Raw genomic sequence first — 19,104 nt, forward strand, 5'->3', positions numbered from 1 at the left:
AGAGGTTGCGAATGTCATACAGCTTGTATGCAGTGGAGCCAGGATTTAAACCCAGATAGTCTGACTCTAGAATTAGCGCTTATAGAAGAAAGCAGAGCTATTTTGGGTAAAGCAGGGAGGTGGAAGAAGTCTAGGACCCTACTATGTTTCTCCTTAGAAGCCTCTGAGGAAAACAGCAGCAGTGGGCTCGTGCAGTGGTTCTCAAACTTTAATGCACGTCAAAAACACTTGACAGGCTTGTTAAAATCCAGATTGCTGGGCCCCATCCCCAGAGTTCCTGATTCACTACGTCTGGGGTAGGGCCTGAGAACGTACATTTCTAACAAGCTCCCAAGTGACGCCAATGCTGACCACACTTTGAGAACCACATGTGGATAAAAAGTAGAACTGCCTCTTAAAGAGAGAGCCTGCCACGTGCCAGGCACTGGGCTTTTATACTTTAACACATTTAATCCTTAAAATAACTCAATAAAGTAGGTATAGTTTTACCCAAGTTACAGGTAAAAAACAAAACAAAAAAGTTAAAAAAGACTTGCCCAAGGTCACAGACTCTGCAAAAGACCACTTGTAAAAGACTAAACCACTGTCTCTGGGTCTCATTTTTCTCATCTGTAAAATCAGAATGTAATTTCTGCTGGCAACATAATACAGTACAAGCTTGGTCTTTGGAGTAAGACAAATCTGGGCTCACACATAGCAGCCACAAGGCTTTGGGTGGGTATTGCTCAGTTTTCTCTTCCTCAAATGAAAAACGGAATGTAGAAGATACCTGGATTTTGCCAGTCCAACATCTCTGAGCCACTCTTCTTCAAGTAACGACCACCCCATTTCTCTGGGGATGTACCCTTCCCCTGTTTCCACAAGGTTCTGCTGGGGCTGCCTAAGAGCACCTCAGGCCCAGCCTCAGGGGCAGGCGATCAGGCCTAGACAACAGTCTCTCATCCCTCTTGCCTCAGCGGCTGGCACAAGCTGCAGTAATGTCACCTTACAGCTGTGATCATACGGAGAAACATGAAGCCACACACCAATGTCAAGGCAGGAGATGGGAGGCCTGACTCTGCTCGGCCCCTGAATTCACACCTGTACTTTCCAGTTAAGTGAGATGATAAAGAACCTTTTTCTGCTTAAGCTAGTCTGAGTTTCTGTTACCTGTGATCAAAACACTCTTGATTATTACAGGGAAATATACCACCTACCTCATAGAGTTACCATAAGAATTAAATATGCCTGGCACTCAGTAAGTACTAGCTGGGTGAATAAGAAATGATCACACAGCAAGCAGTCACAAATGTTAGTTTCCCTCCTCCTTCTGCCTCCACCCCATATCTCAGAGGTTTTGCAGGAATCAAATGAAATAATGTATAATTCTTTACAGAGTATTTTTAACCAAGTGAAAGAGGTTATCATTATTTCTATCCTAATCAAACCATGAGAAGATCAAGAATAAAAAAGTCTTTTCTTTAAAGTAAAGACTCAACTTATTTAGTGCTTATTATGTTTTGGAATGGCTAATTCTTTGATATAATAATCAGAATTTCACCTCTGAAAAACATTATATCATTCAGTTTCATTTTGGTCAAATACAACTAGCAGAGGTTTTAACTACAGCCAGAGCTGGTTCTCTAAATTCAAATTTGGGGCCACCCCAAAGTAAAGTTTGAATATGGTAATGCTAAACTTACAGAATCAGAAACTCTGGGGTGGGGCCCCGCACTCTGTTTTAATAAGCCCTCCAGGTGATTCTGCTGTACACTCAAGTCTGAGAACAACTGCTGTCGAATAATGTCTCTGCACAATTTCCACTCATCTGTCAACCATCAAGCCAGGCCCCTTCAATCTTCTTAGTCACAATTTTCAACAACCACAAGGCCCCTTCCTTGCCCCTTCAGCAATATGGGATCCTTTAAACCCTGTTCAAAAAGCATGTCATCCAAATAAATTCTAGGGCATAGTGCTGATCTCCCAAATTAAGCAAGCACTGCCACAAAACATGAGTGAATAAAGACCAGAAGGATATACAGTGGAAATTCAATGATGATTATCTCTCAAGCGTAGGATTAAGATGATTTTTATTTTCTTCTTTGTACTTTTTCTGAACTTCTCAAAGTTTCTATAGCTACTACAATAGAGGCTTTTAAAAAAAAGCAGATAGCTTGTGTCACTCGGAGGCCCAGAATGCAGTCCCTCCAAGAACCCTAAGAGTTACCTTGAGGATGTTTTGGCACTCAACGAAGTCACTGTGGAGGTGGCTGGTTGCATACAGTCTAAGGAGGAGCTGAGGAATTCCACTCCATTTGGATTGTTTGTCCCTCTCCGTCAAAAATGTTTCAGTGAACTGTGGGTCAAAAGAGAGAGAAACATTTCACTAGTGAGGAAAGAGCTACCAGCAAATATGGGAAAGGGAGCAGCTGCCTCCCAAACTCACCCAGGACAAGTATCTCAAATGCCTCTTGCTATAAACAGATTCTCAAAGGCCTATAATCTAAAAGTCCAGCTCCTTGCCCTGTGATACAATCCCCTTCATAATCTGTCACCTATTTGCCAACATCACCTCTCTCAAATGCACATTCAGTCCTAACGTCTATGTTCTCCCTTTGTACATGTTCCTCCTCCTGCCTAAAACATCCTCTTCTGTTTTTCCTACCTGGAAAGCTCCTTCTCCAACTTCAAAAAATAAGATAAACAGCCAGAAATTTTCCCTGACTGGCCTTGCTCTCTCCTCTAAGTGACTAGGTGCCCCTCCTAATCTAACAATTCAATAATAAATAAGACAATTAAAAAATGGGCAAAGATTCTGAATAGTCATTTCTCCAAGGAAGATACACAAAATGGCCAATAAACACATAAAAAGATGCCAGGCATCCTTAAGTCATCAGGGAAATGCAAATCAAAACCATCATGAGATGCTACTTCACCCCCACTAGGACAGCTAGAATCAAAAAGCCACAGACAGTAAAAGCACAGGCAAGACTGTGGAGAAATCAGACCTCTCATATACTGTGGAGGGAAGAAAAATGGTGCTGCCACTTTTTTGGGTGCAGCCAGTTTGGAAAACTGGCCTTTCATAAAACAACAGTGTTATCACATGACTGATCAATTCCACTCCTAGATATATACCCAAGAGAAATGAAAACATTTCCACACAAAAACTTGTACACAAACGTTTATAGTGGTATCCATGATAGCCAAAAGGAGGAAACATCAAGGGATGACTGGGATAAATGAGATGTGGTGTATCTATACAATGGAGTATTATTCGGCCATAAAAAAGAATGAAGTGCTGATACACGCTACCGTGTGGATAAACCCTGAAAGCATTATGCTAAGTAAAAGAAGTCAGTCACAAAAGGCCACATATTTCATGATTCCATTAACATGAAATGTCCAGTACAGGTAAATTCATAAGAAAAAAAGTAGATTAGTGGTTGTTGGCAGCTGAGCAGAAGGGGAAACTGGGGAGTGACTCCTAATGGGTACGGTGTTTCTTTTGGAGGTAACGTTCTAAAATCGATTGTGGTGATGGGTACATAGCTGTGTACGTAGTAAAAACCAATGACTTACACACTCTAAATGGGTGAATTGTGTAATGTCCGTAAATCACATCTCAACAAAGCTGTTCTAAAAAATAAATTATGGGTGTAATCTAAAACTTGATTCTAGTAATGGTTGCCTAACTCTATAAACTTACCGAAAATCATTTACATACATTTAAATGAGTGAATCTTATGGTATTATAAATTACACCTCAATAAACTCGCTGCTGCCGAGTTGACTCTGACTCATAGCAACCCTGCAGGACTGAGCAGAACTGCTCCCACAGGGTCTCCAAGGAGTGGCTGGTGGATTTGGACTGACGACCTTTTGGTTAGCAGCCATACCTCTTAACCACTGCGCCACCATGGCTCCAATACCTCAATAGCTGAGTGAAATAAGTAAATCACAAAAGGACAAATACCGTGTGACTTCACTTACATAAAAAGACAAATAGAGATCAATGTTTATTAGTGGGCAGGAGGAAGGGAGAAAAGGGACATGGTTATTGCTTATGGTGCACACTGAGTTTGTTTATGGTGATGGAAAAACTGGGTTGCACAGCCAATTAATGTTAATCGATGTCAATAAATTGTACACCTGTAAAAAGTTGAACTGGCAAAAGTTGTGTGATAGACACATTCAGAACAATGACAAAAAAGAGAGTAGCTGTTGAGTCTGCTTATGTACAACCAAACACCTTATGGGATTTGGTTCCTTGGTTTAGAGGTTTAGGGTCATGGTTTCGTGGGGTATGCCACTTAATTGGCCTAATAACATGTTTAGTGCATCTGTTCTACCTCCTAGTTCACTGGGTAGTGCCTCGGGTCTTAAGAGCTTGCAAGCAGCTACCCAAGTTTTATCAATTGGTTTTTATTAGCCTGGAGCAAGAGAGGAAGAAGGAAAAACAGGAACAGGAGGAGGATACGCAATGTGTGGCTAATTGCCTCCAAGAATAACTGCTTCCTCTGCCATGAGACCGTAAGAACTGGGTGATACTCAGCTACCACTGCTGAACATTTTAGTCAAAGATTCTACAGAAGAATCCTGATCAAAAGGGGGAAAACGCAGAATGGAATTTCAAATTCCCATGGACTCCAGACTTTCTGAAGCCACTGAGGCTAGATGAACCCTGAAACAATAATTTTAAACAAAACAATAATTTAGCTTAACTAGTAAAGAATGTTTGCCTTGCGCATCGTGCTCTTTTAAGAAGTACCTATGTGGAATCAAAATGACAACAGCCAACTCAAAGGATTAGATAGGAAACTTAGGGGGTAAATGAGCTTAGGTTAATGGGCAGGAGGCACAGTTCAGAAAAGGAGTGTGAGAATGGTTCAAAACTTGAAAAATGTAATCACCGTCACTGAATTGTAAATGTAGAAATTACTGGATTGGTGTATGTTCTGCTGTGTATATTCTCAACAAGAAAAAATAAATTAAAAAAAATTATACCTCAATTTTTTTTTTAAGTTGGTTTATACCTCAATAAAGCTGTTAAAACAGAAAAGAAACATTAAAAATAAAGCAGAGAAAAAGAACATAAAACATGTGCGACATTTAAAAAGCAAATATTAAGCAGGTACATTTAACCCCAAAATATTAAATGTTCCAATCAAAAGACAAAGCTTGTTACACCACTTACTAGAGACACAGTTTACAGAATGGCTGAATGTAAAGGAATGGGAAACACACACTGAAAGAAAGGCGGTGTCATGGATTGAATTATGTCCTCCAAAAAAACGTGTGTATCGATTTAGCTGGGCCATGATTCCCAGTATTGTGTGGCTGCCCTCCGTTTTGTGATTCTAATTTTATGTTGTAGAGGATTAGGGTGGGACTGTAACACTCTTACTCAGGTCCCCCCCCCGCCCCCGCCCCAAAATTTGTGTATTAACTGGGTTAGGCCATGATTCCCAGTATTGTGTGGCTGTCCTCCATTTTGTGATTGTAATTTTATGTTGAAGAGGATTAGGGTGGGACTGTAACACCCTTACTCAGGTCCCCCCGCCCCGAAATTTGTGTATTAACTGGGTTAGGCCATGATTCCCAGTATTGTGTGGTGATCTTCCATTTGGGGATTGTAATTTTGTTAAAGAGGGTTAGCATGGGATTGTAACACCACCCTTATCCAGGTCACTTCCCTGATCCAAGGTAAAGGGAGTCTCCCTGGGGTGTGGCCTGCACCACCTCTTCTCTCTCAAGAGATAAAAGGAAAGGGAGGCAAGCAAAGAGTTGGGGACCTCATACCACCAAGAAACCAGCACCAGGAGCCAAGTGCATCCTTTGGACCCAGGGTCCCTGAACCTGAGAAGCTCCTCAACCAGGGGAAGACTGAGGACAAAGACCTTCCTCCAGAGCTGACAGAAAGAAAAAGCGTTCCCCTGGAGGTGACACCTTGAATTTGGGCTTTTAGCCTACTTCACTGAGCGGAAATAAATTTCTCTTCATTAAAGCCATCCACTTGTGGTATTTCTGTTATAGCAGTACTAGACAACTAAAATACCAGTCACATCCCTGATCTGATGTAAATAGAGTTTCCCTGGGATGTGGCCTGCACCACCTCTTATCTTACAAGAGATAAAAGGAAAGGGAAGCTAGCAGGAAGTGGGGACCTCATACCACCAAGAAAGCAGTACTGGGAGAAGAGTGCATCCTTTGGACCCAGGGTCCCTGTGTGGAGAAGCTCCTAGACCAGGGAGACTGATGAGAAGGCCAACAGAGACAGAAAGCCTTCTCCTGGAGCTGATGCCCTGAATTTGTACTTTTAGTCTACTTTACTGTGAGGAAATAAACTTCTCTTTGTTAAAGTCATCACTTGTGGTATTTCTGTTATGGCAGCACTAGATGACTATGATAGGTGGTATAACTATGCTAAAACCAGCAAAACAGACTTAAGGCAAAGGCCATTACCAGCGGTATTTTCAAAAACAAAACCAAAACCACTGCCGTCGAGTTGATTCTGACTCATAGCCACCCTATAGGACAGAGTAGAACTGTCCCATAGAGTTCCCAAGGAGCACCTGGTGAATCTGAACTGTCATCCTTCTGGTTAGCAGCCGCAGCACTTAACCACTAAGCCACCAGGGTTTCCAGCGGTATTTTACAAGAATAAAAATGTCAACCAGCACAATGTAACAATTCTAAATTTGAATATATCTTATATATATATGTAATTTATATATACATAAATGTATCAACATATATAAGCAAAAATTGACAGGGCTATGAAATAGGCAAAACTGCATTTATAGCAGGATATTTTTATATATCTCTCAGGCACAAAATTAGCAAGAATATAGAAGATTTTAACACAAACAACAAAATCAACATATGTAAGTACAACATCTAATATCTGCTCTCTACACATCCTTTACAAGTACACACAAAACATTTACAAAAATGACCCCTGCTGGGCAACAGGGCAAATGCCAACACATCTAAAAGAATTAAAATTGTAAAGGTAGTTTCTTGACCACATTGCAATTAACTTAAAATATGTAATAGAAAGATAACTGTAAAATTCCCAGCTTTGGGAATTAAGAAACATACTTTTAAAAAATGCACGAGTCAAAGATGAAATCAAATTGGAAATCTGAAAATATTCTGAAATGAACAATAACGAAAATACTATCAAAACTCATGGGGTGCAACTAAATTGTGCTCGGTGTCTAGCATAAACCTGATACTAAGGCCTGTCAAAGGGAAAATACAGGCCAGGCTCACTCATGAACACGGAGGGAAAAAAATCTTAATATAAGCATTAGTGAATAAAATTTAGCAATCTATAGAAGAATATCATTTGTATCAGAAATTCAAACTTGGTCTAATATTTGAAAAATAATTTAATGTAATTCTCCACATTAATAACAAAGGACAACAATTATTTGAATATCACAATTTATGCAGAGGAAGAATTCTGATAGAATTCAACATCCACTCATGATAAATTCAAACTCAGAAAAGACGGGAACTTTTAATAACGGGTATGCGCAGAACACCTACAGCAAACATAAGACATAGTGGTAAAATGTTAAGGGTTTCCCTCTTAGATCCAGAACATGCCACTCCTCCTAGGATGGTAAGATGCAGTCTCACCACCCTTGCTTCTAAGGAGCATTCTGGTTGTACTTCTTCCGAGATAGATCTGTTCGTTCTTTTGACAGGAGGTCCCAGTCAGCACAGTAAGGCAAGAAAAAGAAATAAAATATACAACATCTGAAAGGATAAATACAGGCATCATTTGCAGATGACATATTGACAGATGATTATATACGTATACAATCCAAAAGAACCTAAAGATAAATTATTAAGAGCAATATAAACATAAATCTTGTTTTTATATTCCACCTATAGTTAGAAAATACGATTTTCATCAAAAAAATGTCAAATGCCAAAGAATAAATCTAACAAGTTACATAAGATTGCTACATAGAAAACTATACAACATTATCAAAAGAAAATAAGGACGACCAAACAAAAGAGAAAGAGGAGGGAGAAGGAGACCGAGAGGGTGAAGAGGGAAGGAAGAAAAGGAGAGAGTAAGGAAGAAAAGGAGAGAGTAAGGAAGAAAAAGTGAGGGGGGGGCAGGAGGTAAATAGGGGGTAGAGAAGAGTGGGAGGGAAAGAAAGAAGATAGTACTAGGTCTGGGGACTGGAAGGCTTAATAATCTAAAATGTCATTTTCAGTATGATTTTTATACAATGTACAAACTAAAAAAAAAGGATGTTTTTGGTAAATGCTAGGGTACATACAACAGTGCAACAACTAAAAAACAGGAATGTGGATACATGTGTATGTATGTATGCACGTAAGTGTATAGGAATATATACGTGTGTTTATCTGTTGTTCTTTGTAGGTGCCATTGAGTCGGTTCCAACTCACAGCAACCCTATGCACCACAGAATGAAAAATCGCCCAATCCTGCACCATCTTTACAATTGTTGTTATGCTTGAGCCCACTGTTGCAGCCACTGTGTCAATCCAACTCATTGAGGGTCTTCCTCTTTTCCGTTGACCCCGTACTTTACCAAGAATGGTGTCCTTCTCCAAGGACTGATTCCTCCTGATGAAGTGTCCGAAGTATGTAAGACGCAGTCTCGCCATCCTTGCTTCTAAGGAGAACTCTGGCTGTACTTCTTCCAAGATAGATCTGTTTGTTCTTTTGACAGTCCATGGAATATTCAATATTCTTCGCCAATACCACAATTCAAAGGCGTCAATTCTTCTTCGGTCTTCCTTATTCATTGCCCAGCTTTCACACGCATACGATGGGAATAAAAATACCATGGCTTGGGTCAGGCGAACCTTATCTTCAGGGTGACACCTTTTCAACACTTTGAAGAGGTCCTTTGCAGCAGATCTGCCCAATGATATGCATCTTTTGATTTCGTGACTGCTGCTTCCATGGGTGTTGACTGTGGATCCAAGTAAAATGAAATCCTCGACAAATTCAATCTTTTCTCCAATGATCATGATATGGCTTATTAGTCCAGTTATGAGGATTCTTGTTTATGTTGAGGTATAAGCCATACTGAAGGCTATGGTCTTTGATTTTCATCAGTAAGTACTTCCTCAGTAAGTGTGTGTTTACAGGTGGCATATATAGATATCCCCCACATGTCTGTCAGTTTGTCGTACTGTGGGGGCTTGTGTGTTGCTGTGATGCTGGAAGCTATGCCAGCGGTATTCAGATACCAGCAGGATCACCCATGGAGGACAGGTTTCAGCTGAGCTCCCAGGCTAAGACACACTAGGAAGAAGGACCCGGCAGTCTACTTTTGAAAAGCATTAGCCAGTGAAAACCTTATGAATAGCAGCCGAACACTGTCTGATATAGTGCTGAAAGATGAGCCCCCCAGGTTGGAAGGCACTCAAAAGATGACTGGGGAAGAGCTGCCTCCTCAAAGCAGGGTCGACCTTAATGACGTGGATGGAGTAAAGCTTTCAGGACCTTCAGCTGCTGATGTGGCATGACTCAAAATGAGAAGAAACAGCTGCAAACGTCCATTAATAATCGGAACCTGGAACGTACAAAGTATGAATCTAGGACAATTGGAAATCGTCAAAAATGAAATGGAACGCATAAACATCAATATCCTAGGCATTAGTGAGCTGAAATGGACTGGTATTGGGCATTCTGAATAGGACAATCATATAGTCTACTATGCTGGGAATGACAACTCGAAGAGGAATGGTGTTGCATTCATCGTCAAAAAGAACGTTTCAAGATCTATCCTGAAGTACAGTGCTGTCAGTGATAGGATACTGTCCATACGCCTACAAGGAAGACCAGTTAATACGACTATTATTCAAATTTACGCACCAACTACTAGGGCTAAAGATGAAGAAATAGAAGATTTTTATCAGCTGCTGCAGTCTGAAATTGATCAAACATGCAGTCAAGATGCATTGATAATTACTGGTGATTGGAATGCAAAAGTTGGAAACGAAGAAGAGGGATCAGTAGTTGGAAAATATGGCCTTGGTGATAGAAACAATGCCGGAGATCGGATGATAGAATTTTGCAAGACCAACGACTTCTTCACTGCAAACACCTTCTTTCACCAGTATCAACGGGGACTATACACATGGACCTCGCCAAATGGAACACACAGAAACCAAACCGACTACATCTGTGGAAAGAGACGATGGAAATGTTCAATATCATCAGTCAGAACAAGGCCAGGGGCAGACTGTGGAACAGGCCATCAACTGCTCATATGCAAGTTCAGGCTGAAACTGAAGAAAACCAGAGCAAGTCCACGAGAGCCAAAATATGATCTTGAGTATATCCCACCTGAATTTAGAGACCATCTGAAGAACAGATTTGACGCATTGAACACTAGTGACTGCAGACCAGACGAGTTGTGCAATGACATCAAGGACATCATCCATGAAGAAAGCAAGAGGTCACTGAAAAGACAGGAAAGAAAGAAAAGACCAAGATGGATGTCAGAGGAGACTCTGAAACTTGCTCTCGAGCGTCGAGCAGCTAAAGCAAAAGGAAGAATTGATGAAGTAAAAGAACTGAACAGAAGATTTCAAAGAGCCTCTCGAGAAGACAAAGTATTATAATGACATGTGCAAAGAGCTGGAGATGGAAAACCAAAAGGGAAGAACACGCTCGACGTTTCTCAAGCTGAAAGAACTGAAGAAAAAATTCAAGCCTCGAGTTGCAATAGTGAAGGATTCCATGGGGAAAATATTAAACGACACAGGAAGCATCAAAAGAAGATGGAAGGAATACACAGAGTCATTATACCAAAAAGAATGTCAATATTCAGCCATTTCAAGAGGTGGCATATGATCAGGAACCAATGGTACTGAAGGAAGAAGTCCAAGCTGCTCTGAAGGCATTGGCGAAAAACAAGGCTCCAGAAATTGATGGAATATCAGTTGAGATGTTTCAACAAACAGCTGCAGCGCTGGAGGTGCTCACTCGTCTATGCCAAGAAATATGGGAGACAGCTTCCTGGCCAAGTGACTGGAAGAGATCCATATTTATGCCTATTCCCAAGAAAGGTGATCCAACCAAATGTGGAAATTATAGAACAATATCATTAATATCACACACAAGCAAAATTTTGCTGAAGATCATTCAAAAATGGTTGGAGCAGTATATCGACAGGGAACTGCCAGAAATTCAGGCCGACTTCAGAAGAGGACGTGGAACCAGGGATATCATTGCTGATGTCAGACGGATCCCGGCTGAAAGCAGAGAATACCAGAAGGATGTTTACCTGTGTTTTATTGATTATGCAAAGGCATTCGACTGTGTGGATCATAACAAACTATGGATAACACTGCGAAGAATGGGGATTCCAGAACACTTAATTGTGCTCAAGAGGAGCCTTTCCATAGATCAAGAGGCAGTTGTTCGGACAGAACAAGGGGATACCGATTGGTTTAAAGTCAGGAAAGGTATGTGTCGGGGTTGTATTCTTTCACCATACCTATTTAATCTGTATGCTGAACAAATAATCTGAGAAGCTGGACTATATGAAGAAGAATGGGGCATCAGGATTGGAGGAAAACTCATTAACAACCTGTGTTATGCAGATGACACAACCTTGCTTGCTGAAAATGAAGAGGACTTGAAGCACTTACTAATGAAGATCAAAGACCACGGCCTTCAGTATGGATTACACCTCAACATAAAGAAAACAAAAATCCTCACAACTGGACCAGTGAGCAACATGAAATAAACAGAGAAAAGTTTGAAGTTGTCAAGGATTTCATTTTACTTGAATCCACAATCAACAGCCATGGAAGCAGCAGTCAAGAAATCAAAAGACGCGTTGCATTGGGCAAATCTGCTGCAAAGGACCTCTTCAAAGTGTTGAAGAGCAAAGATGTCACCCTGAAGACTAAGGTGCGCCTGACCCAAGCCATGGTATTTTCAATTGCATCATATGCATGTGAAAGCTGGACAATGAATAAGGAAGACTGAAGAAGAGTTGACGCTTTTGAATTGTGGTGTTGTCGAAGAATATTGAATATACCATGGACCGCCAAAAGAACAAACAAATCTGTCTTGGAAGAAGTGTGGCCAGAATGCTCCTTAGAGGCAAAGATGGCGAAACTGCGTCTCACATACTTTGGACATGTTGTCAGGAGGGATCAGTTCCTGGAGAAGGACATCATGCTTGGCAGAGTACAGAGTCAGTGGAAAACAGGAAGACCCTCAAGGTGGATTGACACAGTGGCTGCTAACAATAAGCTCAAGCACAACAACGATTGTAAGGATGGCGGAGGACTGGGCAGTGTTTTGTTCTGTTGTGCATAGGGTCGCTATGAGTCGGAACCGACTCGACGGTACCTAACAACAACAACAACATATAGATATATCTATATATAAGTGCATCCATATATAGTCATACATGCAATAAAGCACATAGAGGGCACAGATATTTAATAAATAGCTCAGAGAATTGGTTTACGGGGTCTGAAGACTTAGGACCACAGTCTCGTGGGACAACTTGGTCAATTAGCATAATATAGTACATAAAGTTTATGCCCTACATTCTATCTAAGTGAGTAGCATCTGGGGTCTTAAAAGCTTGTAAGAGGCCATCTAAGATACAACCATTAATCTCCACACATCTGGAGTAAAAGAGAATGAAGGAAACCAAAGGCTCAGAGAAGAAACCAGTCCACAGGACTAACAGCTTACAGGAACCATGACCTCATTTACCGAGACTAAAAGAACTATATGCTGCCCAGCTACCACTACTGATCATTCTGTTCAGGAATACAATAGATGGATCCTGATAGAATGGGAGCAAAATGTGGAACAGAATTCAAATTCTTAAAAAATCCAGACCTACAGGACCAGTTGAGACTGGAGGACAACCTGAGGCTATCGCTCTAAGATACTCTTTAAACCCTGAATCAAAATTATTCCATGAGATTATCTTTTAGTTAAATAACAGATTGGCTCATAAAATAAAAAAATCATCTGTGAGCACTGCGCTCCTTTAAAAAAAGCCATCTATATGGGACAAAAAGGTCAACACTTACCCTAAAGCAAAGATGAGAAGGCAAGGGCGCAGGGAAACTAGATTACTGGGAACAGAACAACCAGAACAGAAATAATGAGAAAGTTGACATAGTGTGTAAAATGTAACCGATGTCACTGAACAAATTGTGTAGAAACTGTTAAATGGGAACCTGATTGCTCTGTAAACTTTCACAAAGACATAATGAAATATTTTTTAAAAATTGTACAAACTCATTTTAAAATGTGTATGGAAATGGCAAAGGACCAAGAAAAGCCAAGGCAATCTTGAAGAGAGCTAAGCAGGAGAACGCACTCCTACTCTATACAGTCCAGCCAAAATCAATGTGTATAGTTACAGAAAACAAGACAGTGTGGTCTAAGCACACAAGTGGCTAAGAACTTGGCTGCTCACCAAAAGGTCAGCAGTTTGAACCCACCAGGCACTCCCTGGAAACCCTATTGGGCAGTTCTACACTGTCCTATAGGGTCACCATGAGTTGGAATCAACTTGACAGCAATGGGTTCGGTTTTTTTGGGGGGTGGTATCAGCACAAGGATAAGTAGGCAGACCAGTAGAACAAAACAGACAAGATGATGCATATATGAACTGTGGATACACAAATACTTGACTTATGACAAAGCTGACACTACAGAGCAGTGGCACGGAGTCGGGGAGGGACTTTTCAAACAATAATGTTGGGTCTACTAGATATCTATATGGAAAAACCTCACACCACACCCCAAAATTAATTCCAAATGGAGTGTATATCTAAATGTCAAAGGCAAAACGTTAAAGCTTCTGGAAGATAAAGAGAGTTTCTCCATGATCTTAGGGTAGGCAAAGGTTTCCTAAACAGGATACAAACAGCACTAACCATAAAGAAAATTGTGATAACAATGAACTGTATTAAAACTAGCCATTTGTGTTCATCAAAAGATCCTCTTAGAGACTGAAAAGGCAAGCTACAGAGTGGGAAAAAATATTTACGAAACATCACTACAAAGGGCTCATATCCAGGAAATGTAAAGCACTTCAAATCAATAAAAAAAGACCCAAAAGAAAAATGTGCAAAAGATTTAACAGGCAGTTCACAAAAGAGAATGTCCGAATGGCCAATAAAACGTCTCAACCTCATTAGTCATCACAGAAATACGTGTTAAAGCCATAACGAGATACCACTACACGCCCACTGTTGTTGTTGTTAGGTGCCGTCAAGTGGACTGGCACTCATAGCCACCCCCTGTGACAGTGTAGAACTGCCCCATTGGATTTTCTTAGCTGTAATCTTTACAGGGAAACCTTGGTGTTATAGTGGTTAAGTACTATGGCTGCTAATCAAAAGGCTGGCAGTTTGAATCCACCAGGCGCTCCTTGGAAACTCGATGGGGCAGTTCCACCCTGTCCTATAGGGTTGCTATGAGTCCGAATCAACTCGATGGCAACAGGTTTGGTTTTTTTGGTTAATCTTTACAGAAGCAGATTGCCAGGTCTTTCTCCCGCAAAGCCTCTAAGTGGGTTTGAACTGCCAACCTTTTGGTTAGCTGCTGAGTGCTTAACCTTTGTGCCACTAGCGCTCCTTACACACCCACTAGAATGGCTAAAATTTAAGAGACTGACAACATCATGGGTTATGAAAGTGGAACAACACAAACTCACATATACCGCTGATGGGAGTAGCAAATTAGTACAACCACTTAGGAAACTGTTCAGTAATAGCTACTGAGGGTGAACCTATGTCTGTACTGACATGAAAGATCTCTAAGAAACATTTTGAAGTGAAAAAAGCTAGATGCACAATAGTGTGTATAGTATACCACTTGTGTATCAATAATAACAAAGGTATATGTATACACACATTTGCTTTTCTAAGTTTAGAATGGCTTCAGAGGGATACACAAGAAACTGATAACCGTAGTTAACAGATAACCACTCCTCTGTGAGTGGAACTGGCAGGTCCTAGTAGAGGCAGTAGGGCTATTTGCAAGGGATACTTACTTTTCTTGGTAAACTTTTGGTACATACACATATGTTATCTACTGAAAAAACACATTACCTCTGGTGGGGAGGAATGGGCACAAAAGGAGCTATTGGTAACGCTTCATTTCTTAAGCTTGGCAGTGGGTACACGGGTGTTTGCGGTATTGCTCATTATAAGTTTTCTGTAGGTCAAGTATTTAACAATCAAATTAAAAAAAAATAGTCTGTCACACTGTAGATGCTCATTTAATAATGTTAATTACCTTTCTTACCCTATACCCTATTCCCAACCTAACTGAACTTACCTCCCATCTTTCTCCCGTACAGACATTTCTCTTTCACTTCCCCATCTTCTAATAGCCAGTTTTGAGGACTGTCTCAGTGGTGTACTTTAGAGCCAGAAATACCTCTGCTACTCTGTTCAAATCCCACCCATTTTTCAGAATCAAACTCATCTCAAGTATTTCACGAAGCTCTCCAAAGCAATCATTATCGAAACTTACAGAAGTGAAAAATGTCTTTTAAAATTGGAAAAAGCCAGACTCAAAGGACAGTATGATTCCGTGTATATGACAGTCAGGAAAAGGGCAAAAGAATGACAGAAAACAGATGAGTGGTTGCAAGGGCTAGCGCTGGGGGAGGGGCTGACTACTACAAAGGAATTTTCTACATTCTGATTGTGGTGCTGGTTACATGACTACATGCTTTTGTCAAAACTCAGAACTGTACACGAAAAAGAGTAAATTTTACTGTGTGCACATTACACCTCAGTAAAAAATTAGGGGAAAGAACTGCTTTTAACTCCAACAACAACAAAAAATTACACCAAACAAATACAATTGTTGTATACTATATGGCTCTGCTATAAACAATAATTACATAATAATAATGCAAATATTAACACACTCAGCCAAAACTGTGATGTAACTACACTGGGAGAATGATAAAGATAAAACATGTGATACAGGGTGAAGTGAAGTAAATCTCAATCTTCCACAGGAGAAAGAAAATAGATAATGTCTAAAATTAAAAAGGTAAGGAACAGCCTTTTAAGCATGTTGTTTAGAAATACTGGCTCTCCTAGCTCCTAGACACTTTCCCTCCAAAAGAAACAGCTACAGTGTGGACAGTGAGTAGTTGCCTCAGGAGCGTGAAAACTGGGGGTGAAGTGTAGGTTAGACAGTGCTGTTTTTGTTACAAGCCTTATGATACTCAGATTCTCCCAGTCACACTCCAAATATTCAACTTCAAAAGGAATTTCTTTTACTAATTCTACATTGTCCTACAAAGCATTTACTCATTTAAAAATAAGGATTTGGCTGAAGGAACCCCCGAGACTATAGTCCCTGGACACTGCCAACTCAGTACTAAAACCAATCCTAATGCCCACTTTTCAGACAAAGATTAGATCTATAAAACAAACAATAACACACATGAGGAACATGCTACTTAGTTCAATCAATTATATGAGACCAAACGGGCAACTCCTGCCCAAAACCAAGATGAGAAGCCAGGAAGGGACAGGAACTGGATGAATGGACACAGGGAACCCAGGATGGAGCGGGAGCATACTGTAATATTATGGGGATTGTAACCAATGTCAAAAAGCAGTATGTGTATAAATTTCTGAATGTGAAATTAACTTGAGCTGTAAACTTTCAGCTTAAGCACAATAAAATTAAAAAAAAATAATAATAATCATTTGGATCTTGTTCTATTTTTTTTTTTATAAGCAGCTGAGCACCATGATGAAAGCGCCACCATCCAGGCATCTTCACAGTTGAATTAGTGGGAGGTGTAGTATGGGGTTTCTCTTGGAGTACTTGTAGTTTGACAGCTTAAAGCAGTGGTAATTTCTTCCATCATGCTCCCTAAACTGTCAACCTGTTTAGTAAATGTGACATTTCCAGATAGTTACAATTTCATTGACTTATTTTGTCTTCATTGCTTTTCCTTTTAAATAATTAAAGGTTGAGCTCTATAAACATATACCTTATTTATCTGTATAATTCTAAGTATAAGATATGCCTCAAAATATCACAGTAAGTATACATAAACAGGCATCTTAAAGGACAATGAATAAAGATTAAATACCTTGATAAATTATTCTGATAGCAAATGTTTACCACTGAATACCCGTAGACATTTTAACGAGATTCATTTGTTTCAATGTAATTAAAAGTGAATTGGAGGCTTGTGAATAAAAAAAAAAATCCTGTTTAAGTTAATGGTATTTACATTTTAATTTACGAGAATTTATCCTATTCAGAGGTTTTTTGGTATCAAATTACCCTTGACATGCAAGGGAAAACAGCTTTGACTTAAACCCCTAGGTTTCACAAATACCAATGCTTTGAATGAGAACTATAGAAATTAAAAAAAAAAAATTAAAGGGGGGGTCAATCTAAAGAAAAAGTATTAAGCAAATATAAGTTAGGTAAAATTTACATATGCCAGTAATCATGAAATGAGCAATGACTGGCACTTGAGACTGACAACAGAGACCCCATAACCCAGTCTGTCACCAGACTGCCATGCTAAAGGGGTGTCTCTAGGAGTCATGACTTGAAACATGAGTGACACTGCACCAGAGTCTAGGTTTCACCTAGTCTATCCCTTTCTCTCAAAGTCTACTGATCAAGCAGGGCCATAACAAGGAATCTGAGTTTGATTCTAACTGCAATGTGATGCCACTGGAGGGTTTTAAGCAAGGGATTTATAAGATCTGATTTGCTTTAAGGCTCAAATGTGCTGATGAATTTGAAAGGGCTCTGTAAATGGTAAAGGATTATGCCAGCATGTTTTATTACCACTACAGAGGGTAGAATGAAAGGGAAGGAAGAAAATAAGGCAAACTGAAATCCAATTAGGGCAGGCCCATTATAAATCATGTTGCCAGCGGTCTTCTTCCAAGCTTCTCTTAAGTCTCATTTAGGGAGACGAGGAAGACTTGGGGAATATCAGGTTTGGTGAGAGGAATCAGGAGTCTGATTTTCAACACATTAAACCTGAGTGCCCACTAGACATCTAAATAGAAATATTGAGAAGGAAGCTAGATAAACCGACCTGGGGCTAAAGGGAGAAATCAGGATGGAAATACAATTTAAGATCCATCAGAATACTAAAAAAAAAAAAATCACCAATCCATCAGAATATTTTTAAAAAAACATCACCGTCAATGCTGACTCACAGCAACCCTACAGGATAGAGGAGAACTGCCCCATAGGGTTTCCAAGGAGCAGCTGGTGGATCTGAACCGCCAACTTTTTGTTTAGCAGTCAAACGCTTCATCCACCACGCCTTTGGTGCTCCAATATAGAATATTTAGTAATAATTATATTAGATAACCTTTATAGCATCTTTATTATGTTTGAGACGTCACTTTAAGTGCTTTATATGTATTAACTCACTGATCCTCATGACAAGCTTAAGAGGTCAACCAGCCAGTTGCCGTCTGATCAATTCTGACCCTCATGGCACCCTACAGTTTCAGAGTAGAACGGTGCTTCACAGGGCTTTCAATGGTTGTGACCTTACCAAAGTAGATCACTAGGCCTCTCTTCCGACGCACCTCAGGATGGATTCCAAAGGCCAATCTGTCAGTTAGTAGCCCAGCGCTTAACCCTTTGTGCCACCCAGGCAGCCTCTGAGGAAGTTAGGTCCTATTTATTATCCCTATTTTACAAATGAAGAAACGGAGGCATAAAGACATTAAGTAACTTGCCTAAAGACACATGGCAAGTATGTGCCAGATTCGAACTTAGGCTATCTGACTCTGGAACTCTTTAATGCCATGGGACTGTCCGAGGAGTGAATATGGACAGAGAAAGAGGAGGACTGAGCCCTCAGATACAGCACTGCAATTCAAAATATTTATTATGTATCAAGTGGAGCCCTGGTAGCGCAGTGGTTAAGAACTCAGGCTGCTAACCAAAAAGTCAGCAGTTCGAATCCACCAGCTGCTCCTTGGAAACTCTATGTGGCAGATCTACTCTGTCCTATAGGGTCGCCATGAATCAGAATCGACTTGACAGCAACAGGTTTGGTTTGATATCAAGTACCTGGCACTGTTTCAGACTCTGCAGATACAAAG

The 19,104-nt window shown here is 40.2% G+C and overlaps 1 protein-coding gene across 3 annotated transcripts in view; it reads right to left on the reverse strand.

The window, feature by feature from the left end:
* TRPC4AP (transient receptor potential cation channel subfamily C member 4 associated protein) overlaps positions 1-19,104 on the reverse strand; it is an 82,576-nt gene that overhangs the window by 60,893 nt on the left and 2,579 nt on the right. For all 3 annotated transcript variants that reach the window (XM_064276012.1, XM_064276011.1, XM_010591634.3), the window contains exon 2: positions 2,207-2,335. In XM_064276012.1, the coding sequence (XP_064132082.1) occupies positions 2,207-2,335 (129 nt within the window). The remainder of the gene's footprint in view (positions 1-2,206; positions 2,336-19,104) is intronic.

Source organism: Loxodonta africana, chromosome 24 (assembly GCF_030014295.1).
Source record: "Loxodonta africana isolate mLoxAfr1 chromosome 24, mLoxAfr1.hap2, whole genome shotgun sequence".
Lineage (NCBI taxonomy): Eukaryota > Metazoa > Chordata > Mammalia > Proboscidea > Elephantidae > Loxodonta > Loxodonta africana.